Below are 24,531 nucleotides of genomic sequence, written 5' to 3' on the forward strand. Positions count from 1 at the left end.
CCTTTGACCATTTTGGTTGCCCTCCTCTGGACACGTTCCAGTTTGTCAGTGTCCTTCTTGAACTGTGGTGCCCAGAACTGGACACAGTACTCCAGGTGAGGTCTGACCAGAGCAGAATACAGTGGGACTATTACTTCCCTTGATCTAGATGCTATACTCCTATTGATGCAGCCCAGAATTGCATTGGCTTTTTTAGCTGCCGCGTCACACTGTTGGCTCATGTCAAGTTTGTGGTCAACCAAGACTCCTAGATCCTTTTCACATGTACTGCTCTCAAGCCAGGTGTCACCCATCTTGTATTTGTGGCTCTCATTTTTTTTGCCCAAGTGCAATACTTTACATTTCTCCCTGTTAAAATTCATCTTGTTTGTTTTGGCCCAGTTCTCTAATCTGTCAAGGTCGTTTTGAAGTGTGATCCTGTCCTCTGGGGTGTTAGCCACCCCTCCCAGTTTGGTGTCATCTACTTGTGCTCATGTCCAGAAATTTAGCATGTAAGCATGGGAGGTTTGGATGTGTATTTGATGTTCCTCTGCCTGTAAAGGCAGTGCTATTCCCCTCAGTGGCAGGGGACAGTATTCTGTCTAAGTCCTTTTGCAATTGCCGGCTCACCTCTTCTTTTGAAGTGAATTGTGCCAAGTCTCCATGTGCAAAGTCTCCATGTGCATTCTGGAGTGCACAGGTGGCTCTACTTGGGGCAGAGATGTTTTTAGGATAATGGGAGACTATCGTTTTTGTATTTGTTGTGAAATATCTATACAAACTTCTGATATTGTGCACATTGCCTGTGTATCAGTGTCCAGCACAGGAAGTGCAAGGGAGCTCTGGTGCTGCTGCAGTGCAGGTGGCCAAGGGTGGCACTGCAACTGCCGGCTGAGCAGGAGTCTCATGACATGAAGGGCCACTGGGATTCTGCCCAGCTCTATGAAGCTGCCTAGGGCCTCAAGATGATCTGTTTTAGGGAATACCCATTGTCAGGGCTGGAGTCGGACACAGGGCTCCGTTGCCAGTGAAGTTAACTCTTGGAAACAGCATACAACTCAGCAACACTTCCCAGCAGGTCTTGCCCCTGTGGAGCAGAAGGTCCTTCTCTTCTCCTCTCTCTGAGTTGTCCTCTTCCAGATGTATCCCAAGCAGTCTCAAACTGCATCTGTACACCTCTGGTTTTTGTTTTGCCCTCCTCATTATTCTGCACATTATTGGAGACCGAGGGGGAGGGTAGCTTATCACAGCAGGAGAAGGAAATTCCCTTGCTTCTTCAGCAGTCCCTTGAGCCGCCGCCTCTGCTTCAGCCTCAGAGTCTGAACTGCTCTCTGTCACCAGCTCTACCTGCTCACTAAGCCCCTGATTAACAGCTTTTGCTCTGTTTTTGTCTCTCATGCAGGCCATCAAAATCATGGAACTGACTTTGCAAAAATATGGAAGCTACGAAAATTTTGAGCAAGCCACCGGAGGCAGCCTCCTGCCCAGAAGTCGTATCTGGAACCATGTCAGGAAATACATGATGAAAGAAGGCTGCCTAGGCGAGGTTGGATCACTTTTAACAGCATTTATCTATTGATCGATCTATTGATTTATTGATCTATCTAACACCATAGAGTCAGGGCTCTCCCATGCATGCCCCAGACTTATCCAAGTTAAGATATCTGGGAACTTTTAGAAGAAAGGAGAGTAGCTTCCATTGCAGCCCTGCAGCATCTGTCACCAGAGGCATGTGCCTCGCTTTGCCCAACGCTAGGGCCAGGTCACGACACATTTCACCTGGACACCATGGCAAAGGCCACGGCAAAGGCCATGGCAGCAGGGAGAGAAATCTCACCCTTCCCATAACTAAATTGGCTTTCTAGGCTTTCATTCATACTGTTTTACTTTGGCTAAACCCAGCAGGGGAAAAAAAATATAACCCGTAAGAATTCACCAGTATTCATTGTTCCCAACAGAAATAGCACCTCTATCACTGTGTTTTCTGCATTCTTGGTTACCGTATTTCTTGCTGGATGCTTGGGGGCCAGGTGCCCAAACAGCCCCAGATGGGTCCAGCACAGGATATGCTCTGTCTGGGGCCTACATTGTGCAGTCTGTATTAGACATGGATGTGACTGGGTGCTGGACTAGTGAATCTTCACTGAACCTTTGCAACAGTCACTTCCTGTTGTAGCTGTAGTCCATTGGCATTGTGTTGGGTGAATCAACATCTTGAACTTTTGGTTCACGATGACTCTATATATGTGGTGGTCTTGTAGTGAGGTTAAAGCTTACTGGGAAATGATATATAATGAACACGGACACGGAGCAATGGATCCAAACTACAAGAAAGAAGATTCCACCTAAACATTAGGAAGAACTTCCTGACAGTAAGAGCTGTTCAACAGTGGAATTTGCTGCCAAGGAGTGTGGTGGAGTCTCCTTCTTTGGAGGTCTTTAAGCAGAGGCTTGACAACCATATGTCAGGAGTGCTCTGATGGTGGTTCCTGCTTGGCAGGGGGTTGGACTCGATGGCCCTTGTGGTCTCTTCCAACTCTATGATTCTATGATTCTATGAATTGAAAAAGATGTTTAAAATAACGTTTGTAAAAAAAACAGAAGCTTTCCTTTTGGGAATTATAAGGACAGAACCTACCCAAACAGTATAGAAATTTATTCAAGTATGTGACTACAGTGGCAAGAATGTTACCTGTCCAAAAATGGAAAGAAGAAGAAGTCCCAGCAAAAGAAGTGTGGATGCAAAAACTTATGGAATATGCAGAAATGGCAAAACTTGCCGGAAAAATAAGAAATCAAGATAACAATTTTTTTAAAAAAGAATGGAAAAGGTTTATTGAATATTTAGAAACAAACTGTAAACAGATAAGAACATTGGCAGGATTATTGTAATAACCTGCAGTTTTATAAGAATATATATTTAAAGTAGATGAATAAATGAGCAAATTAAGTTAATTTGGATATGCAGAAAATATTAAAAATAAATTTAAGGAACCGCAGAAAGAGACAAGTTTTGAAATGTTAAAATGATTGTAAAATTATTGAAATGTATAAAATTGAAAATCATAAATTAAGAACCCCGGCAATGACTCTATACAGAATTGGAAATGTGTTGCAGGAGCTAGGAATGCAAACCCTTTGATTGTTTAAAGGTTTAATATCTCAATTCTCTTCTTTTTTATTCAGATTGTGGTCCATCTCTCTGAAGACTTGCTTTCTCGAGCCTCGATGACGGTAGTGAACGGCCGCCCAACGCTTACCATCAATATTGCCACGGCACGTGAACATTGGCTGGAAGGAATGCTGAGGCACGAGATAGGTACACAAATAAGGGAAGCCATTGTGCAGATAAGTCATGCAAGTATGCCCATCTCTAGGCATTTGTTATGCGACTTGCTAAGCCGGATGCTGTTGAGAAGGGGCTGATAGGTGAGGCCTTTCTTCACCAAGAAGGAATGGCTGAGTGGTTAAGATCCCAGTCACCTGACAAAGGATGAGGGAGGTCTTCTGGTTTGGAAAACTGGAAGCTGTGGCTGCCATCCATGGAGGCAGTTCCATCTGCAGATGAGGAGGGACAAGGGATGGTGGAAACCATGGAGGTCAGCTCAACAGAGAAGGAGCTTGCCAACTAAGGACTTTATAAGTCCATCACAAGACTAGACCAGGAGCCAGCAGATTAAGTTTCTTAAGGGTCTCGGTGAAGATAGTGCAAAAAATAAAATAAAAATCACCTGGTCTCCATCCAACTGTTACCATTGTGGTGAGAAAAAAAGATTTCAGGAAAGTTCTTTGCATTAAATGATGTCTCTTTCCTTGTTCCTAATGATATTCTTGTTCTGTAAAGCTCATTGGGCGGCAGAGCATTTACTGAGGATGTGATTGGACAGGAAGAGAGCGCTTAACCCTTTGCCCACCCCTGTCAATTTTTTAACCTCCCTTCCCTCAGCCAGGGGGGAAGTAAGTGTCAGTGACCTAAAAGAAATATTGGGGGATTTGCAAGGGGAAGTCATTAGACACAGGAAGACCTAAGCACATATACACAAGGCCACATGGGTTCTCCTGCAGCTATATTTGGATTACCTCAGTAAATGTGGGGCTAGAATCCTCTGTTTGCCAAGGCAACGCAGATGTGCCCTTAAGCAATGGGTGTTGTTGTTGTTTAGTCGTTCAGTCGTGTCCGACTCTTCGTGACCCCATGGACCAGAGCACGCCAGGCACTCCTGTCTTCCACTGCCACCCGCAGTTTGGTCAGATTCATGTTTGTAGCTTTGAGAACACTGTCTAACCATCTCGTCCTCTGTCGTCCCCTTCTCCTTGTGCCCTCCATCTTTCCCAACATCAGGGTCTTTTCCAGGGAGTCTTCTCTTCTCATGAGGTGGCCAAAGTACTGGAGCCTCAGCTTCACGATCTGCCCTTCCAGTGAGCACTCAGGGCTGATTTCCTTAAGAATGGATGCGTTTGATCTTCTTGCAGTCCATGGGACTCTCAAGAGTCTCCTCCAGCACCATAATTCAAAAGCGTCAATTCTTCGGCGATCAGCCTTCTTTATGGTCCAGCTCTCACTTCCATACATCAATGGGTGCAACCCACCAAGCAATGGGTGCAAGCCACCAAATGAAACTCTAGCACAGGGGTCAGCAAACTTCTTCAGCAGGGGGCCAATCCACTGTCCCTCAGACCTTGTGGGGGGCTGGACTATATTTTTTTTTTTGGGGGGGGGGGAATGAACGAATTCCTATGCCCCACAAATAACCCAGAGATGCATTTTAAATGAAAGCGCACATTCTACTCGTGTAAAAACACCAGGCAGGCCCCGCAAATAACCCAGAGATGCATTTTAAATAAAAGGACACATTCTGCTTATGTAAAAACACGCTGATTCCCGGAACGTCCGCAGGCTGGATTTAGAAGGCGATTGGGCTGGATCCGGCCCCTGGGCCTTAGTTTGTCTACCCATGCTCTTGCACAATTCCTACTGAAATGAACTTGAGTTCCAGAGGCAGAATGCTTGCCCACAGTCCAAAGAACTTGCATTTGTCATCTCTCACTGTCTTGAGAAGTTGTGAACTTGAGGCTAAATTTGGTTATGCTTGGGTATTTGGGGGTGGTGTTGTTTTTTTGCCACGGTAGCAGTTTGCATATTTGTGGCTAACCTTCTGGCAATGCCTGCATGAGTGTGCGCTTGTCTGTATGCTTTACAGGAACTCATTATCTGAGAGGCATTAATAACAACAGCCAGCTGTGGAGCACCTGGAATGGGCGAAGAAAACATGGCCTCAAACCCATCAACCCCACAGAGGAAGGCCTGGCAAGCATCCACAGTGTTCTCTTTCGGAAAGATCCCTTCCTGTGGAGGGCTGCACTTCTGTATTACACGGTCTACCAAGCGAGCCAAATGTCCTTCCAAGAGCTCTTTCAGGACATTGGGAAGTTTGTCACAGACCCCAACACTAGATGGGACTATTGTGTTCGAGCCAAGAGAGGCTGGACCGATACTTCCATTCCAGGTAAGTCTTTTTTTCTCCTCCCCTTCGGTTTGAATGTTTTCTTTGAAGCTGTGGTTCTTTAAAAAGGCTCCCCGAAAGCTCCAGAAGCAAAAGTTCAGGCTAGGGCAGAAATTGTTCTTACAAGTCTTTAAAAACGGGAGTCATAAAAAGGTAAAAATAGAAGGAATCTCTGTTGGGAATGAGATATAGGTACAAAAACGATACAAAATATTCAAAATAGTTATTATTTTGAATATTTTGTATCGTTTTTGTACCTATATCTCATTCCCAATAACCATGGCCCAATGGGAAAATTTATGGAAGATCAATTGGAAATTCACAAATTGTTACACGATTAGAGAGAACTTTCAAAAAATGCAACATCGATGGTATCTTAACACCATGGAAGCTTTCAAAAATGTATAAAAATGTATCAAGTAATTGTTGGAGATGCGGAGACTCAGGAACATTCTTCCATATGTGGTGGATATGTAGGAAAATACAGGTTTTCTGGGAGAGTATACATGCAGAACTGCAAAAAATGCTAAAGATCTCTTTCAATAAAAAACCAGAGGCTTACCTCCTGGGAATAACAGATTTGGATATTCCACAAAAGAGGAAGGGTATCTTTTTATATGCCACGGCGGCAGCAAGAGTTTTGATCGCAGCAAAATGGAAGAGTAATGAAATCCCCTCTATTCAAGATTGGATCCAAAAGCTGAACAGAATATGCTGAATTAGATGGTTTATCAGAAAAAATAAAGAATAAATCAAAACAGGAATTTGTTTCTAAATGGGAGGTTTTTAAAGAATATCTGAAAAATAAATACAGTAGTTTAAATTCTGTTGCAGCATTCGAGGAACTTCAGTAATAGTTGTAAGGTAGATATAAGAAATTAGATTTAATGAGAATAAGTTTAATTATAAAAAAAAATGTGTATTGGCAATAAGTAATATGAATTTGAAGTATGGAATAGACGGGAGGTTGGGTCTTTAGAGTTAAGACCAATAGATGTTTTATTGTTTGCTAAGAATATTATGTGGCTATGGTTATTTTTGTAATTTGTGTATAATTTGGTATTTGTGTTTTTTGTTTGTTTGTTTTTCTTGTTGTATAAATAAAAAACTTTAAATTGAAAACAAAAAACCAAAATATTCAAAATAAAGCTTTGCTTAGTATGAAGATGATTCTGTCGAGATGTTTGAGCTTCAAGGCCACCGTAATAGTCATGTACAAATTGCTGCCTCATGGGTCACCGAAGGAGGTGGCTCACTCTTTGAACCATTTATGATGAAATAAAGAGGATTAGACTTCTGCCCAGGTGTATACCTGCATCATGTCATAGCTAGTGATCTTAAATGTTTATACTAGGAGCAGCAGCAAATTTTAGGTCTGGCATGCTCCCCTTATTTCCTTCCGTAGAATTAAGGTGGGTTATATCTTAAACCGGAGCTTTCCAAATTTCTCATGCTGGTGACACACTTTTTAGACACGCATCATTTCGCGACACAATAATTCAGTTTTACTAGCAAACCAGCAGGCTGCTCGCTCCCTTTCTAGCCCTGGGAGGAGGGTGGGGACCCTTTGTGTGACACACCAACACACTGAAGCCGACACACTTCACGTGTCGCGACACACAGTTCGGAAAACTCTGTCTTAAACATTTTACTTAGCTGAGGCATGGGTTGATCTATTAATCTCATATGCTAACTTAAGCATATTTAAAGGTAAAGGTAAAGGTACCCCTGCCCGTACGGGCCAGTCTTGACAGTCTTGAGTGAGATGGGTTGTGTGCCCATCTCACTCAAAGAGGCCGGGGGCCAGCGCTGTCCGGAGACACTTCCGGGTCACGTGGCCAGCGTGACATCGCTGCTCTGGCGAGCCAGAGCCGCACACGGAACGCCGTTTACCTTCCCGCTAGTAAGCGGTCCCTATTTATCTACTTGCACCCGGGAGTGCTTTCGAACTGCTAGGTTGGCAGGCGCTGGGACCGAACGACGGGAGTGCACCCCGCCGCGGGGATTCGAACCACCGACCTTTCGATCGGCAAGCCCTAGGCGCTGAGGCTTTTACCCACAGCGCTACCCGCATCCCACCTAAATAAGCATATTTACTCAGAAGTAATTCCCACCAAGTTCAATGAGACTTAATATGTTTAGGATTGCAGTCTTACAAGCTTGTGTGTGCTTTGTCAGAATGAAAGCCTGCTGAGTTGTTCCCGATATATGTATGTATGTGCGTGTTGTTGTGTAAATATACAAGGATAATTGTCATTTGTGCATTGCTAAATCTTTTGCTTTTTCCTAAAATTGGGCTCGCAACTGATAAATCTAATTATTTTAGGTTGCTTCAGTAAAGATCAGGTCTACCTGGATGGCATCCTCCGGATTCTGAGATACCGACATACCATCGATTTCTGCTTGCTGACTGCTCTCGGAAAGGTGGGTGAAATTGCTGGGTGGAACACTGATCTATAATAGATCAATCATGAATCATAGATTTTCCTGCCAACAGTGTACTCTTGAAGATTTGAGAACATGGAAGTGCAAGTGGGAGATGTATAAGGCGGCTTATAAGTGTGGGGTGGATTTACGTCCATTGGAAAGAAGTGGGTTGGATTCTGACTCTGCTTCTAGCACTGCATCTTGGTCTCTTGGGATGATAGCAGGCCTGGCCATACCTAAGTTGGCATCAAGTTCTCCCACTTTGCATGGTATCTGCCTTTCCAAGGTTTTCTTCCTGTGCTTTTGGTTTAGTGCTAAAGTGCCGAACTAGGGCATGCAAGGTGGCACTGAGTCCATGTTTGGAGAACTAGATGTTTGCGCTGCATTGAACCCTCTTTTTCTAATATCCAGGTCTCCTATGAGGATGTGGATCGCCTGAAGGATTTAGGAATGATTGAGAACATGAGGGTGCCACACTTCTTGCAAGACCACACGAAGTACATGGAACACCTAGAGAAGATCATGGAAGTCAACGAGCTGTCTGACACGGAGCTTAGGCATCTTCTGCCCTAAACCGCCACTCTTTTTTTTTTTTGCTTGCCGCCCGCGTCATTTATACCAGACTGGAACGCAGTGAGTCCTGACTCACAAAAGTGGAATAACTAACCTTATTTTTGATGCCTGGCAAAAATCTATATTCTTTCAACCTGCTTCTCTGGTGGTGGTAGGTTTTTTCCAGGGGGTAAAATGCACAGGTGCAGTCCAGAAGTTGTTTTCAGGGGGGGGAAATGCTCCTTTCTGCCCCATTCTCAAGATATATGAAAGATTTTGTAAATTTTTGAGATTAAATTATAGCTGGAACTCATGGATTAAATTATAGCTGGAAACATCCTTTATGAAATTCTTTGTGTAGATTCTTTCACCGTGGCGTTTGCCGATTCTGCAGGCTTTTGAATGATTTCCTTTCTAGCATATTGCTATTTGCAACATAATACTTAAATGTTTTAGAATGTAGCATTTTCTAATTTGTTGACCTCATTCACTTGTTGGTTGGTTTCCGGGTATTATAGCTAAGCGGTTTTCTAAGGGTTAAGTAATTTGCATATACACTTTACTATGCCAACTGTTCTTTGAACTCATCTTCCATGTTTCCAGCATCTTCTGCTGGAGAAATATAAGTGCAATGTGCATTTCTTAGTTCTAATATAGAAAAGTTGACTACATTTCCCTGTTAGGCTCCATTCATGTGTTAGCTAAGATTCTTCATCAATGATCCCCTAATAAAGGGGCTTTTAGTAGTGGGGTCGGCCTCTTCCCACCCTGATTCCGTGTCAAAACTGACACATCATGACTCCCAGTGTGCTGTTGTTTCTGAGGACCGGTGTCTACCTACAATGTGATCTGACTTTCAAGGCTCAACTACTACAGGCAGCCTGGCTCCATGGGATGCAACTCTGGCCATAGTTTATAATCTTTAATCTGCATGTATACCCTTCAAAGGTCTGGTTGGAATCCGTTGGAACGTTCCAAAAGTAGGTGGTGCAGAGATTAGGTTGTAGTGAAAGTTCACAGGGCAGTTGCACTAGTATAGTCCTGTTGACGTCAGTGATTTCCCCCCCATATGCATTTCAATAACGGTGGAGTATATGTGAAATAGTAAAAGGTGCTTGATCCCATTGTTCATAGTACTCCATTAGAGAGCGCCGTAAGAGGATTTCTCACATATTTCAATACATTTTTTGAGCGTGCATCAAGAGGAAATAGGAAAGGAGAGTGTTTGGAATTGGATTTTCATACAGTAAGATGCAGGTATCACAGATCATTATAATTCTGCGGAGCAAAAGATCCGTTTTCTGTATTGTGAAAATGCTTCATTGGCCTTTAATCCATATAGGAAACGTGCAGATATACAAACATAAGTAATTCCTGACCCTTATATGTATAATGCTTTTCTCAATGCAGATATAACTTCATCAACAGTGTCACAACCTTCCTTAACAACTAGTTTCCTACCTGCCAGGTACAATTGCTGGTTTCATCAGTTTAGCACCTCCTAGGTGCAGCCCCCAACTCCACCTATTCTGCCTTTACACCATCACTCCCTCACCCTTTAAAATAAAACACAACTGGCTCCTTTCCATTGTTTCCTGACCATTATACTGCCCTTTCGTAAGACCTGCCTCTGTGAAGCTTCTGTTCATGTTGCTGATGCTGGATGAAGGCATATCCTCATGCAGGACCAACAGGTGGAGTGGCCAGGGGGCAGGGGCGGGAAGCAACAGAAGTGCTCAGGATCCATCAAAAGCATTTTCGTGCTCAGGGTCCATCTACGAGCCCCATAAAGGCAGAACACATTTCTCTTCTGCATGTCCAGATCACTCAAGTACCACAATGCCATTTTTGTTTCTAAAAAAGAGGTTTTCAAAATATGAAGAACCCCAGAGGAATACAGTAGGGTACAATCTCCAAATCCTTCCATTCTTCTACAGGGTTGCTTGCATTTTTTTTTAAAAAAAGAGAGCCTGGAACTCATTGATGCAATAATGGCCATAACCACCCACCATGAATTCAAGCACATTGAAAACCACTCCTGTTTTAAAGTTATAAAAATTGGCTTATAATCTTATAGCCTCCTTTATCATGGGCATTGGAAAAAACTGAATATTTTCCAATTTCATAATATACATTGAACTAGATGCCTGGACGTAGTATTCTGCAATGGGGTGATGAAGTGCAATTTCTAACCAAAATATTTTACAAAACATGGGCCAAGAATACATACGGCAGCCTCAATTTTCTATTGTTAATACAGTTTCTGCCTTTCATTCATTGAATTCAAGAGACTCCTCTTGCTGTAAGTGCATCTAACTCTCACACACAGTTCTGTTTTGAAGAGATTCCTATTCCCCACAGATGATAGCTTTCATGTCTGCGTAAATCAGCTCCATAACTTAGTGGATGTCACATGGCTATACGATTAACACAAGTTAACACATTGGCAGCCTTATACATGTATTAATCAAAGGAACAGAGCTTAAATAAGCTTAGTATAAGCCTCCACATCAGTATTTACTGGGTTTTTATAGCCATGTGGGCAATAGATTGCAGGATATTGTACCAGAAGTTACTACAGCACAGAGCATTAGTAACTTCATAGTATGCCGGGGTAACAACTTGAATGATAACATGTTTAGCGCATTAGCGGTTTGTACACTTCTGCCTTTTTGGATGTTTACCAAATACGTTGATGTATAATTTTAATACAAAAGCCTTTGTCTCGAGAAGATTGCTGAGTACTGTAAATAGCCGCAACAGTAATTATCTGTATTTCAACCAGCACAATGGTTCCTGTATACTCTTAGCTACACGAGGTGGATTCACACATCCGTGTGCTGTACCTGATCCGTGGTCTTTTGCGTAGCATAGTTGCTGTTAACTTTATTTATCTAAACAATTGTATACTGCCCCTCATTTTTAAAAAATCAAGAGCTGTTTACAACAATTAACTGCACATGTGGCAATGTGTTGCTGTTTATGGAACAGGCAGAAATCATCCTCATAAGACACAGAATAACTAGAGTACATAAAGGTACAAACCCTGTGTTCTGTCAATGCAGTCATCTTATTTGCAGTCGACAGCGGGCCTTACCAAAAATTGCTAGTGCCATTTAAATGCTTACCATTCACTTCACATTATTCCTAACGTGTTACGATTAGTTCAGTGCAAGTCACAATTCTTGAAGTCAGCAAATCACTTTGCCCAGCAAAAAAAAACCCCACCTCAGGCGATTTTTCCAGCACCATATGTTGTTATATAAAGTGTTGTAGATTTGTAACGGTGCTTTTGTAAACCTTTTGGGATTTTTAAAAATTGTGACAACCTGTCGTTAAGTTCCAAAATAAATAAGGGTTGTATTGTATGTCTACGGGTCTCACTAGAAAGTCTCATGCTGTTTGTTTATAATTGACAAGACATATTTGCTATTAGATCTGTAGCTCCTCTAAAATTTAATGGGGGAAAAACTTCAGAGTTTCATTAAAGAGAGCAATTATACCTGCGTTTTATTGGTGGAGAAACCTTATACTGCTAACTCAATGACAAGTGTCTCTAATTCTAATAATAATAATTTTATTATTTATAGCCCGCCCATCTGGCTGGGTTTCCCCAGCTACTCTCCACACTCTATACCAACAACAGCTGCCCTGTCATCCCTGGTTCATTCAGACATACAAATATGTCTCAGCAGCAAGTTTATTTCAGGCCAGCTTAGTGCTTTGTTCCACTGGGTTGCTATTGATAGATAAACAATTAAATGAGTCTTAAGTACCAGCTATATGCCCTCGTCTGGATGAGCCGTCATCCCAAAGCATGCCAAACCAGATCTGGTTAAGACTGATCTTCAGCAGAAGTTACGCAGAAGTAGAAAATAGTACAAGTTTCAGCTGAAATAAATAGGTTCAGGTTTTGGCTCTGTGGAATTTGGAGATCTTCCTGATGAAGATTGAGGCTGATCCAACATAGTCCGAGTCTTTATATCCCTGATGGCTGTTGTAGTTCAGCATCTGTGGAGGAACAAAGGTTTCCCTGGCCTGCTTTAAAGAGTAAAAAGGTTTGGGTGGGATGGTGGCCCAATTCAGATTCCAAAAGGGCTGAGCTGTCACTTGGTAACACTTTGGGAAAAAGCCTTATCTCAGATTCCAGCCGCGGCAGATTCAGAGGCTGTAAAACCTCATGGGCAGAAATGTCTTAGCTTGAGAGCAGCATGGCCTGAGTTTCTTGCAGAATAATTTAGGTTATAACGCCCTGTATGCCAAATTCGCAAGTCCCTTACTTCACAATGGATGTTGCTTCATGTTTCTAAAGCTTTTTAACAGAATATTTCCAGAGGAAAAATAATAACTGCGTTTGAAATGCTTTAAAACAAAACAATTTAGCCTCGCATCCTGCCCCACTCTGAAATCTGAAATGGATTCTCTTGCTGGTTATCAAAAGCCTTTGGCTTGCTAATCTGTCATGCTTTCGCCTCGTTTCAAGACATGCACCCTTTTCGATGAATATCCTCATCCGGTGTGTATCGTAAAGCATATTCTACTTTTCACAGGACCAAACCACCTATGACAGAAAGTTGGTTACGGTTGCTCTGACTTCAGTGCTGTAGCTGCTCAAAAATGAAAAATGGGATGGATTAGAAAGACAGTTGAATACAAATGAAATGACAGGAGCTAGTCCCACAAGCCTATGATTCCTGGAAGGCTGGTCCTAGGGGCTGTAGGATGATTTAAATCTTCCCCTTTGGGGCAGACACAGAGGTCTGACAGCACAGCGCTCCTCCATGCTACTGTGAAAATATCTGCAGTTTTTCGAACTCAGGGCACCTCTAGAGGCTGGCGGGAGCCTTGCCAAGGGAGTTGTGGCGGTATGAGGGGGCAAGATCGGGAAGGTGTGGATTTGAAGGATTCATAGCCTTCCAAGTCCCCTGACATGCGTCCAAACCAGAAGGACAACCACACCAGACTGTCAGGAGCTTGTCCTACACTCAGGTAGGATCCTGGCAGAGACACATTCCTGACTGGCACGTTCTCTCCCTCCTAGTCGATTGTTCGGGAGCTTCAAAAGCTTTCTTCAGCCGGAACATCACAGCGACCGATGCCAACAGACATCGGCACACTTAGCGATCCGCAGAGTCTTCGCAGCTTGCGTGATGGACCTCAGCAACTCAGCATTTTGGCTAATCGACTTTATTTACATATAAACACACACGGAGCACTGCAGCATGGCTCCCTCTCTCTCTCCAGCATCAGACAGCAAAGAGAGAAAACAAAGGACAATAGTCCCACTTCACGGAACACAGTAACACAAACATCCTGTCTCCGTCACTTCCCACTTTGTGGAGTCAAAATATACACCATCATGTGATAGACAAAAATCCCATGACTGCAATCATGGAGCAGGAATTCTAACACAGACTAGGAGCTGCCATATGTATTTTCCTCCCACTGTTCTCAATGGTGTTGCACTGGGGAGGGGGGGGAGATGGAGGAGTGCAAGATGGCTGCTCTGCCACCAGCAGGGCACTAGAAATGGCAGATCCTCTGTCTTTGGTTTTCTGTCCAGTTGTCCTTTCAATTACAGCCTGGATAATCAAATATTACCGCATTTTCCCGTCTATAGGACACCCCCATGTATAAGAAACCCCCTATTTTTGCGGATTTAATTTTAGGAAAATGAGGGGAGACGGCCCCAAGTTGTTGAACCTCTCCCCCCACGCAGCTGCGGGCAGGAAACACTCCCTAGAGCGTTTCCCACGTGCAGCGGCATCTGGGAAATTTGCTCTCCCGTGGGAGCGCAACCTCCCCCGATGCTGCCGCACGGGAAACGACCTAGGGAGTGCCCGCCCCACGCGGTGGCATTGGGGGAGTTTCGCTCCCGCCAACAAGCTGGCTGGTAGCGCCTTGCTTATCCCCCCCCCCCATGCCACTATCTGTATTGGACAACCCCAGTTTTTGGACGCGATTTTTGAGTCTAAATACCTTGTCCAATACATGGAAAAATACGGTATTTTATGCCAACCTATGCTGGTGGCCAAAATAAGTGTTTTATAAGGCTCTCTTTTATGCCTCCTAACCATGGGTAGGCAAACTAAGGCCCAGGGGCTGGGGCCGGCCCAATCGCCTTCTCAATCCGGCCCATGGACGGTCCGGGAATCAGCGTGTTTTTACTTGCGTAGAATGTGTCCTTTTATATAAAATGGATCTCTGGGTTATTTGTGGGGCATAGGAATTTGTTCATTCCCCCCCCCCACAAAAAATAGTCCAGCCCCCCACAAGTTCTGAGGGACAGTGGACCGGCCCCGTGCTGAAAAGGTTTGCTGACCCCTGCTCTGAACCATCTCGTTTTACTTTTTAATCTAGAGACGAACACATCTAAGCATCCTATAGTAGACATAATCTTCCTACCCCAAGACACCTCTGCCTTTCAGAGTTTTGGGAGGCACTGAAACTCTCAGATAAGCCTGTTACTGGTTTAACATGTGGTTAGTGCCTAACAGATTGTTAGTGCCCAAGTGAACAGTATAGGGCTCAACTTTTAGGCCATTCAACTTTTAGTGCTTAAGAGCAAATCAAACCTTGGCAGAAGCACTTTATTTATTTATCTGGGGAATCACCCAGATAAATGACATAATCCAGTTGAATTGTATCCATCAAGCTGTGATAGCTGGATACACTGAAATACCGTATTTTTTGCTCTATAAGACTCACTTTTTCCCTCCTAAAAAGCAAGGGGAAATGTGTGTGCGTCTTATGGAGCGAATGCAGCCTGCGCAGCCATCCCAGAAGCCAGAACAGCAAGAGGGATCACTGCTTTCGCTGAGCAGCGATCCCTCTTGCTGTTCTGGCTTCTGGGTTCAAAATAATTTTTTTCTTATTTTCTTCCTCAAAAAACTAGGTGCGTCTTGTGGTCTGGTGCGTCTTATAGAGCGAAAAATACGATACGTGTTAACTGAATGCCAAAAAGATTCTTTCTATTAGATCCGTTACTAAAAAGTGGACAGTGCTCATGACTCTCAAATAGTTAACACAAAGTATAAGGATTTAAATCAGTTTAGTCCTTTTGAGTCACAGTCCTAGGGCTGGCGTGTAGCTGTGTGCTTTGTGGATTTATCTGATAGATAAGATTCTTCCTGATGAAAGATAAACATGAAAGACTTAAACCTAAACCATACATCAGTGGTACCAATACATTATTTACCACACCTTACAATTCTTGGACATGGAAGTTTCACCTTCCAAGCCAGGAGTTCGCAACCTACCCCCATGAGGCAAGGCACTTTTTTTCTTTGGAATTTTTCTTTAGGGCAACTGCCTAAGAAAAACAAAAAACTACAGCAGGGCACCATCAGCATCAAGCCAGTATCTCAGCCATTGATGTACCTCAGGCATAGGCAAACTCGGCCCTCCAGATGTTTTTTGAGACTACAATTCCCATCATCCCTGACCACTGGTCCTGTTAGCTAGGGATGATGGGAGTTATAGTCCCAAAACATCTGGAGGGCCGAGTTAGCATATGCTTGATCTACTTAAAAGAGCTGTCTTTATGTGTCTTCATATACTGGTGTCGACAAACTATCACAGGAGTTACATGCAGAAGTCATCAGTGAAAAGATGCCAGAAGCTGCGGCCATGAGCTGCGATCTAAAACACAGAGCCTCTTGGGCTTGCTGATCGGAAGGTCGGCGGTTCGAATCCCCACGACGGGGTGAGCTCCCATTGCTCTGTCCCACTTCTGCCAACCTAGCAGTTTCAAAGTACACCAGTACAAGTAGATAAATAGGTACCGCTGTGGCGGGAAGGTAAATGGCGTTTCCGTGCGCTCTGGTTTCCATCACGGTGTTCCGTTGTGCCAGAAGCGGTTTAGTCCTGCTGGCCACGTGACCCCGAAAGCTGTCTGTGGACAAACCCTGGCTCCCTTGGCCTGAAAAGCAAAATGAGCATCGCACCCCATAGTCACCTTTGACTGGACTTAACCGTCCAGGGGGTCCTTTTCCTTTACCTTAGTAATTTAGGAAGGAAAGTCTCTCATAGGTCTCCAAGTTACTTTGCTAGAAAAGCTTCCGTTTTACCAAAATGGAAAAATCTTATCTCAGTGTATGGGTTTAACAGGGAGTTATTAGTCTGCAGATCTAAACACAAGGCTGTATTCTGCTCAGCAGGCTCAGGGTTTAAACGTTTTCAAATTACAGTTTTAACAGCTACTCCTTACAGACCATTTTTGCATACTTGCCACTGATGGACATCTGAAGTGCATGCGTATATATATTTATATATTTAGTTATTTTGCTTTTAAAATTTATCAGCTATGTTTCTAGAAGAACAGTGGTATTCCATGAAGTGAAATATGAAGTCAGAAGAACATTTCAGTAACACACAGTAAAAACCATAGGGCAAATACTTATTTTCTAACAAGTCTTCACTTGCTTCCTATAATAACCAGATCAGGAATGGCTCTGGTGAGCTTGATTAGGAAAGAAACTTCAGAGGGCTGAGATCATGCTAGAGAACTCTCAGGGCCATTTTTTCCCATCAGTAAAACATGCTGTAGAAGAACAAAAAACCAAAGTTTCCAATGTGAAACTTAGGAAAACTCTGGAGTTCAAATAAGTGAAGCTTCCCCCAAATGGGCCCTTTCCATTCAGACCATTTTAATCTTGTGTTTATAAACTGTGTTTATGGAAGACAATCTTACTCAGCTACGAGCAATCACCAAAGAAGACTACAGGAATAATTCTGGTCTAGTATATTTACGCAGAGATCAATACTTTTGAAACATGCAGGTATTTTTCAAATGTTATAGTTTCAGCTATATAAAATACAGCTTGCAGATGAGAATTGGAATATATGAAGTAGCTCTTATGAAAGCGTAAGTTCATTGGTGAAAGTTTATCCTTTTCCTTACAATGCCATACATGCTCTGGGGCAGGCATCCCCAAACTCGGCCCTCCAGATGTTTTGGGACTACATCTCCCATCATCCCTAGCTAACAGGACCAGTGGTCAGGGTTGATGGGTATTGTAGTCCCAAAACATCTGGAGGGTCGAGTTTGGGGATGCCTGCTCTGGAGGGCTTGACTGGATAGATAATAGTTATTCAGGTTTCAGTTTCGCATGTAGGTGGAACAAGTTTTTAGAGAAATTGCTTAAGGCAAGCTGCAGACTTGTGTGTTTCCTATTTTGTGAATACTCCCATGTTCAGTATTTTGCCACAATTCCTACTGTAAGTGATAGGATAGCAAACAGACAGCACTCACTAGTCTGTTTATCACTGAAATATACTACATATGCTATACATATGCTATAAATTAATCTGCCCTTTCATGGGCTTCTCTTGGTTATTGTGTGACATTTCATTAGAAATCAGAGAGGGAGATCATGACTGTACAGTATTAAAAAGTGCATTTTATTTGGAGTTGTCAGGTATCCAAGCACATCCGTGTCCACCAAGTCCCCGTAAAAAGTCACAAAACACAAAAGATGGGATACCCTAAAACATCCATTAAGGGACACAGAGGTGGGAATGGAAAAGGGAGATGTTAAAAGCAGAAGCTGATTCTTTTTAAATGAGAAAAAAGGCAGTTCCGGTTCACTGTCAGGCCTTGAGCAAAGGAATCTTGTGACCATCCCTTCTAGGAAAGGGCATGGCTTGCATTTTCTTTCATCATCGCTCATGTTTCGCATTTGAGTCGCCGCATTCCACTATCACGCCGTTTCCATTCCGTGTTATCTCCTTTCTGTTCCAGTCCCTCTCGGTGTAAAATTCAGCTAGCACAGGGCAGTGGCTTGAAGCAACTCCACCCCACGACCAGTTATCAGGGATCCAGGGGTTCGTAAGACCTTCTCTCACAACTGCCCAATGACCTGTGTAAAGAATAGTTTACAGAGGAGAAAGATAGGAGTGAATACTTGGGGGAAACCACCAATGGCACAAAGCAAAGGGTCTGGAATATGAATGTTGACCTTTGAGTGAATATCTTTTAGGAGCATCTAATGGCTTTGCACCTAACTAGTTCCTCGGAGGACCATGAGGAGACTCACGAAAACTGCTCATGCATTCAGAAGAAGATCATAAAGTGATAGAAAATAAAAAACCAACCCCAAAAAATGAGTGTATCACTGTTTCTTCTGCCTATAAAGGCATCTCCTAAAGGCAACTAATGCATTTCTTTAAAAATCAAGAGGAAATAGTACATTTCTAGGTGCTCTTAAAAGCGACGTTTCTAATCTTTGTGGCCCTGAAGGAAGTCTTGACAAAGGTAAACGTGTAAACTAAGAAGGAGAGATGTGGATCTCCAAACATGGGGAAATATGTAGTAGCAGACCCAGAGGAGCTGGGATGAGTTGCAGATCCCAGCTGTGTACACGCTATTTTTATAAAGAGACACATCTCTGCTTCATATGTTTACTCCAACAAACACAGATCAAACTCTGTGAACATACACCAATAATGAACATTGGTGTAATGGTTCTAGGGGTTGCTCGTGCGTAAGCTTGTCCCAACGTCTGGCTGGGTTGCCTGAGTGAACCTTTCCTGTCCGGGCAGCCACTCGCCCGTGACCGTCTCAATCGCTGGCAGAATCCGTCAGTGGGCGTTTCTTAAACTTCTTCCAGCAAAGAAGTTCTTTGACGCCAAGTCTCCGCCTACTCTCCCTGCGCGGAAGCCTTCTGCGCAAGGAGGGCGTGGGCAGCGGAGGACCCCTACTCTCCCCGCTGGTCCCCGGCAAGGAGTCATGGGATCGCCACGCCGCTTCCCCCATGTGCCCCCCTTCTCCACTGGAGCTATGCTGATTCTCTCCCCCAGAAGATGGGCTGCCTCTCCCACTCCCAGGATGCTCTCTGGGATCCCTTCGGAGCTTACTCTCTCCCTCGGACACTGATGGCAGTTCCCTGACAATTGAGTATGTCACTTGTAAAGTGTAAAATAGGCTAGGAGAAGTTGACATGAAATTTGCTACTTAACAAGTCACATACAACCTTTTGGCTATCAATCCAACCACTGTCATACACAACAAGGTATTAAAAAATAATAATCAAAGCTTGATATTTTAAACTTCCTCCCAAAACGAAGCCTTACCAGTGAAAACCTTTTTCAAGCTGCGGCTGATCCAGATGTTGTCCACGGACTTGGAGCCCTGAGGGTTCTTTGTGCTGATGTTTGTAAATGTGCTGGCGGGGACCAGGGGATGGAACTTCTCCTTCCTCAAGAGGTCGAGGTCGCCACTGTCGGGGGCTTGACTGAAGTCGCCTAAAATGACCATGTCTTTTTCTCCTAGGAGTGCGGAGAGCAAAAATAAATACAGGAAGAGTTAAGTGATAGGATTGTGGAGCATGTCAAGGCTGTATCCTTGGTCCAGGACCTTTATTCCTCAGACTCTGTTTAAGGGTTGCTTGATCTTCTGGGTTCCTCAAGAAGTGGCTTAGAATAGGCCTACAACAGGAGTGGAGAAGTTGTGGCCTTCTGGGTGCTGCTACACTGCAACTTCCACCAAACCTGACCACTGGGCAATGCTGGTTGGGTCTGCTGGAGTCCAACCGATTTCCCATGCCTGGCCCAGAAAATACCCTCCCATTCTCTTATTCTTCCACCCTCAACTGCTCAAAGGTCTCTCCAACTCTGCCCATTTTTTTGTGTTGCTCCCCTGAGCATGAAACTTCTTCTTTGACTGTGGGTGTGAGGCCATCAACTCATCCATCAGATCTCTCCACAAAATCCACCTTTTCCCCCAGCAAGACCTCTTGACCTTGCTGTTGTTACGTATTAATCATATTCCAAGTAGGTCTGAAGGCGATGTACCAAATATAATGAAAAACAGCCAAGAAGCAGTTAATGACAGCGCAAAAAGTAACAGAAGGTGGATTTCAAAATGAAGACACTGTGGACACTCATGGCAGAGGCCTATTTGTCCACCTGGGAAAGCCTGTGGGAGCAAAAATGTCCTTTCTGGAAACTACAGATATTGGGCACCTGTGACATCCTGACAGCAATGCTGCTCCACAGAACAGGGGCAGCTACGCTGATTCTTTGGGATGTACGGTGTACACACACCATAGTTAGCTGAAGCCATGTATCCAAATAGCTCTTGACAAAGATCTGCTGAAATACCGCATGTCAGTTGATCAATTGCCCAACAAGCCCCTGGATTTTTAAGACAGACAGACAGACAGACAGACACACACACACACACACACACACATCCATCCTAACAGTGCAATCTACTAAAAAGTAAGTCCCATTAAGCTTTTTGGGGCTTCTTCCCTGGAAGGTGGGTACAGTGGTGCCTCGCAAGACGAAATTAATTCGTTCTGTGAGTTTTTTCGTCTTGTGAATTTTTCGTCTTGCGAAGCACGGTTCACCATAGGAAATGCATTGACGGTTTCCCATAGGAATGCATTGACGGTTTTAAGAAAAAGGCGCAAGACATTTTTGTCTTGCGAAGCAAGCCCATAGGGAAATTCGTCTTGCGAAGCAACTCAAAAAACAAAAAACTCTTCCGTCTTGCGAGTTTTTCATCTTGCGAGGCATTCGTCTTGCAAGGTACCACTGTATTGGATTGGAACCTCTGTGGCTCAACCCTTCTGTTTCAATTTATGGTGTCCCATGTGACCATATAGAGAATACAGATTTTTAAAAATTCCCTCCGAAGGGCCACCACCCATTGAAGATGTTTAAGAGTCAACTTTCTAGTAGCTACTTCTTCAATGCTTAAAGCAACGTTGTCATAAATATTTGTAAACTTCCTATAACTAAATACCTTTGGTATATCATTTTATACTTATTTTGTCTTTAGATTTTGATTGCTAAATTTCTGTGCATAACTCTGTTCCTCCAGCTGCAACACTGCGGCTGAATTCTAAGTGAGCCTGCTTTGTTTAAATTTGATCTTTCCGTATAATCTGCTGCCAACCCTCTTTTCCCCCTCCGAGTTTCTTCATTTGTTCTGGGAGTTGACAGCGCTGGCCTTCTGCCTGGCAAGATGGAGCCTCATGCTCAGCTCCCAGACAACTCCAAACGACAAGCTCAATAAGGATGCCGTGCTGACAAAAACCAGAGCCTCAAAATTCGATGAACGTCCGTAATTAACATGCTAAGAATCCGTAATACTGTACATTGTGAAATGCACCCACGCAATGCAAATACTGACTTCTGCTCGCATGAAACCAGGTGGCAAATATTCCAAAGACTATTAGGTGCCTGTTTCGGAGGACATTTATTGCTTTTTGAGCAGGATATATTTTTAGAATATCTCCTGTTGATTCATAAGGCTGCAGGGGGAGTTAGGATGAAGGGCTGTAGCTCAGCGCTGGGAACAGCTGCTTAGCACACAGAAGGCGCCTGGTTCAAGCTCTAGCATCTCCCCATAGGGCAGGGGAAAGACGGCTGCCAACCTGTTTCTGCAGCCACCTGCTGCCAGTCAGAGAAGCCAGTACACACTGAGCTCAGTTCAAGGCAGCTTCCTAAGTTTCTGCTGCTATGAAGGCCTTCAGCCAGCAGAGGGTGCTCCTACTCAACAGCACTATCTAGTATTTCAAGAGCACCTCCTTGCCATTGCAAACCTAGCAGAGCTGCTTCAAATGCAAAAACTTCGTACACCTATTGCATTTCTGTGCAGGCGGGAAGCATGCAAACTCTATTCAGATTTCTGCACATAGCTGTCAACTTAGAGATTTGAAAATAAGGGACCGGCAGCCTCGAAAATAAGGGATCATCAGCCAAAATAAGGGATTTTCCGAACACAGGTATGTTCAACTTCTGAGCCCCTCTGAGCCAAAGGCAGAAAGCCCAGCCAGCAGCCAAACAAAGCCTCAAGCGGTGGTTCCCACAGCGCAGCAACCCGGCAAAGGGGATGCAGCAAGGAAAACCACCGTCACCTCTCCACTGGGAACCGCTGAGCAAAGGCGAGTCCCCAGGCAACGTGGCCGATTTGATTGGCACAAGGCATGGGAGTTCCACCCCCCAGTCGTTCTTAGACTCCTTATTGGGTGAGCAAAGCAGCCAAGCAACACAGTTGGAGCCTCCCTCCTCCCTGGCCAGCAGGGAGGGAGGGAGAGGAGCTGCTTCCTTTGAAACCTGGGAAACTTAAGGGACTTCATCAATAAGGGACAGCAGCGGGACACAGCGCTGGGGTAAGGGACTTTCCCACCAAATAAGGGACGGTTGACAGCTATGTTTCTACAGATGGCAAAACACAAAAATCCCTGCTGAATACAACCAAATCTAAACCTAGCCTCACATCCCTCTGCCCACAGCGGCCAACAAAATGTTTATAGGAAGTCCAGAAACAGTAGGACAACTCCCCTCTCCCCATACCACCTCTGTTCCTGCAGACAGTACACAGTCATAATTACAAACCACAGACAGTCTTACAAAATGCACTCCTTTTGGTTATCCTTTCCTAGACCTTTTCCAGCTCTGAATATCGTTTCTGAGACACAGTGGCTGGAACAGTCCACTGTATTCCAAGGCATTATGATGCCACTCGTTTTATTTCTGACAGGTATGCGATTGCCACATGGGATTTAACTGTGCTTTCCAATACGGTTGGGCTTCTCTAGTCTAATCTTCCATCGTAAACATCCATCCAAAATTATCCTACGACAAAGTAAGATTGATGGGGGAAGCCCGGGGGGGGGGGGGGGAATGGGGACTAAGAAAAAAGAAATCAGTATTTGACTAAGGACCAGTAGGTAAGAGTTTTGTAAATATCACATGGTCTAGTAAATATCCTATTGTCTTGTAAATATCACAAAGATGTTAAATGCAAAGTGCAGGCACATAGCGGTTTTCAAAAGACCCATAGCCCATTCAACCCTCACAGTCTATAAGGCACCCATCATTTCATCTTAGGTTGGCTCCTCAGTCGTTGTTTTTTTTAATTGTTTTAAAGAAAAAAAAGTGCTGGGACTCAGCATTAATTTGTTACAGTAAGTGTCACACCTTAAACATTTTTTTGGGGGGGGGGGAGCTGCTGGTACATTGTACCCATAAGAAAAGGTAAAGGGACCCCTGGCCATTAGGGTCCAGTCATGGCCGACTGTGGGGTTACAGCGCTCATCTCGCTTTATTGGCCAAGGGAGCCGGCATACAGCTTCCGGGTCATGTGGCCAGCATGACTAAGCCACTTCTGGCAAACCAGAGCAGCACACGGAAACGCCGTTTACCTTCTTGCCGGAGCGGTATCTATTTATCTACTTGCACTTTGACGTGCTTTTGAACTGTTGGTTGGGAGGAGCTGGGACCAAGCAATGGAGCTCACCCCGTCATAGGGATTCGAACCGCCGACCATCTGATTAGCAAGTCCTAGACTCTGTGGTTTAACCTACAGCGCCATCCGCGTCCCTTAAGTACCACCCCCTAAAAAAGTACGGCTCCTCCTAACTCTAACCATGCGCACCATTTGACAATAGCAACTCCACATCCAACATGAGGCATGTAACGTATGTGGAAGTAATCAAGCAACATAAAAATATTTGTTTTCCAAGGTACCACGTCATCCTTGGGCCCCCCCAAAAGAGATCCCATCTCTCTGGGCTGTCAGATTAGACCAGGCATAAGCAAACTCATATAGGGACGCGGGTGGCGCTGTGGGTTAAAGCCTCAGCGCCTAGGGCTTGCCGATCGAAAGGTTGGCGGTTCGAATCCCCGCAGCGGGTTGCGCTCCCGTTGTTCGGTCCCAGCGCCTGCCAACCTAGCAGTTCGAAAGCACTCTCGGGTGCAAGTAGATAAATAGGGACCGCTTACTAGCGGGAAGGTAAACAGCGTTTCCATGTGCGGCTCTGGCTCGCCAGAGCAGTGATGTCACGCTGGCCACGTGACCCGGAAGTGTCTTCGGACAGCGCTGGCCCCCGGCCTATAGAGTGAGATGGGCGCACAACCCTAGAGTCTGTCAAGACTGGCCCGTACGGGCAGGGGTACCTTTACCTTTAAGCAAACTCGGCCCTCCAGATGTTTGGGGACTACAACTCCCATCATCCCTGGCTAACGGGACCAGTGGTCAGGGATGATGGGAATTGTAGTCCCAAAACATCTGGAGGGCCGAGTTTGCCTATGCCTGGATTAGACCATTAAAGTT

The 24,531-nt window shown here is 44.3% G+C and overlaps 3 protein-coding genes across 4 annotated transcripts in view; 1 reads left to right on the forward strand and 2 right to left on the reverse strand.

Moving 5' to 3' along the window:
- The window catches only part of MATCAP2 (microtubule associated tyrosine carboxypeptidase 2), a 32,907-nt gene extending 21,077 nt beyond the window's left edge, over positions 1 to 11,830 (forward strand). For both annotated transcript variants that reach the window (XM_083407086.1, XM_083407087.1), the window contains 5 exons: positions 1,382 to 1,525; positions 3,166 to 3,298; positions 5,181 to 5,486; positions 7,810 to 7,907; positions 8,322 to 11,830. In XM_083407086.1, coding sequence (XP_083263212.1) covers positions 1,382 to 1,525; positions 3,166 to 3,298; positions 5,181 to 5,486; positions 7,810 to 7,907; positions 8,322 to 8,483 — 843 coding nt within the window. In that variant the 3' untranslated portion in view covers positions 8,484 to 11,830. The remainder of the gene's footprint in view (positions 1 to 1,381; positions 1,526 to 3,165; positions 3,299 to 5,180; positions 5,487 to 7,809; positions 7,908 to 8,321) is intronic.
- The window catches only part of ANLN (anillin, actin binding protein), a 495,425-nt gene that overhangs the window by 57,526 nt on the left and 413,368 nt on the right, over positions 1 to 24,531 (reverse strand). The window lies entirely within an intron of this gene.
- Positions 17,844 to 24,531, reverse strand: part of EEPD1 (endonuclease/exonuclease/phosphatase family domain containing 1) — a 67,986-nt gene continuing 61,298 nt past the window's right edge. Inside the window, exons 6-7 of the mRNA XM_083407083.1 lie at positions 19,536 to 19,730; positions 17,844 to 18,322 (exon numbers count right to left, since the gene is read on the reverse strand). Coding sequence (XP_083263209.1) covers positions 18,123 to 18,322; positions 19,536 to 19,730 — 395 coding nt within the window. The 3' untranslated portion in view covers positions 17,844 to 18,122. The remainder of the gene's footprint in view (positions 18,323 to 19,535; positions 19,731 to 24,531) is intronic.

This window comes from Podarcis tiliguerta, assembly GCF_965153285.1.
Source record: "Podarcis tiliguerta genome assembly, chromosome: 12".
NCBI lineage: Eukaryota > Metazoa > Chordata > Lepidosauria > Squamata > Lacertidae > Podarcis > Podarcis tiliguerta.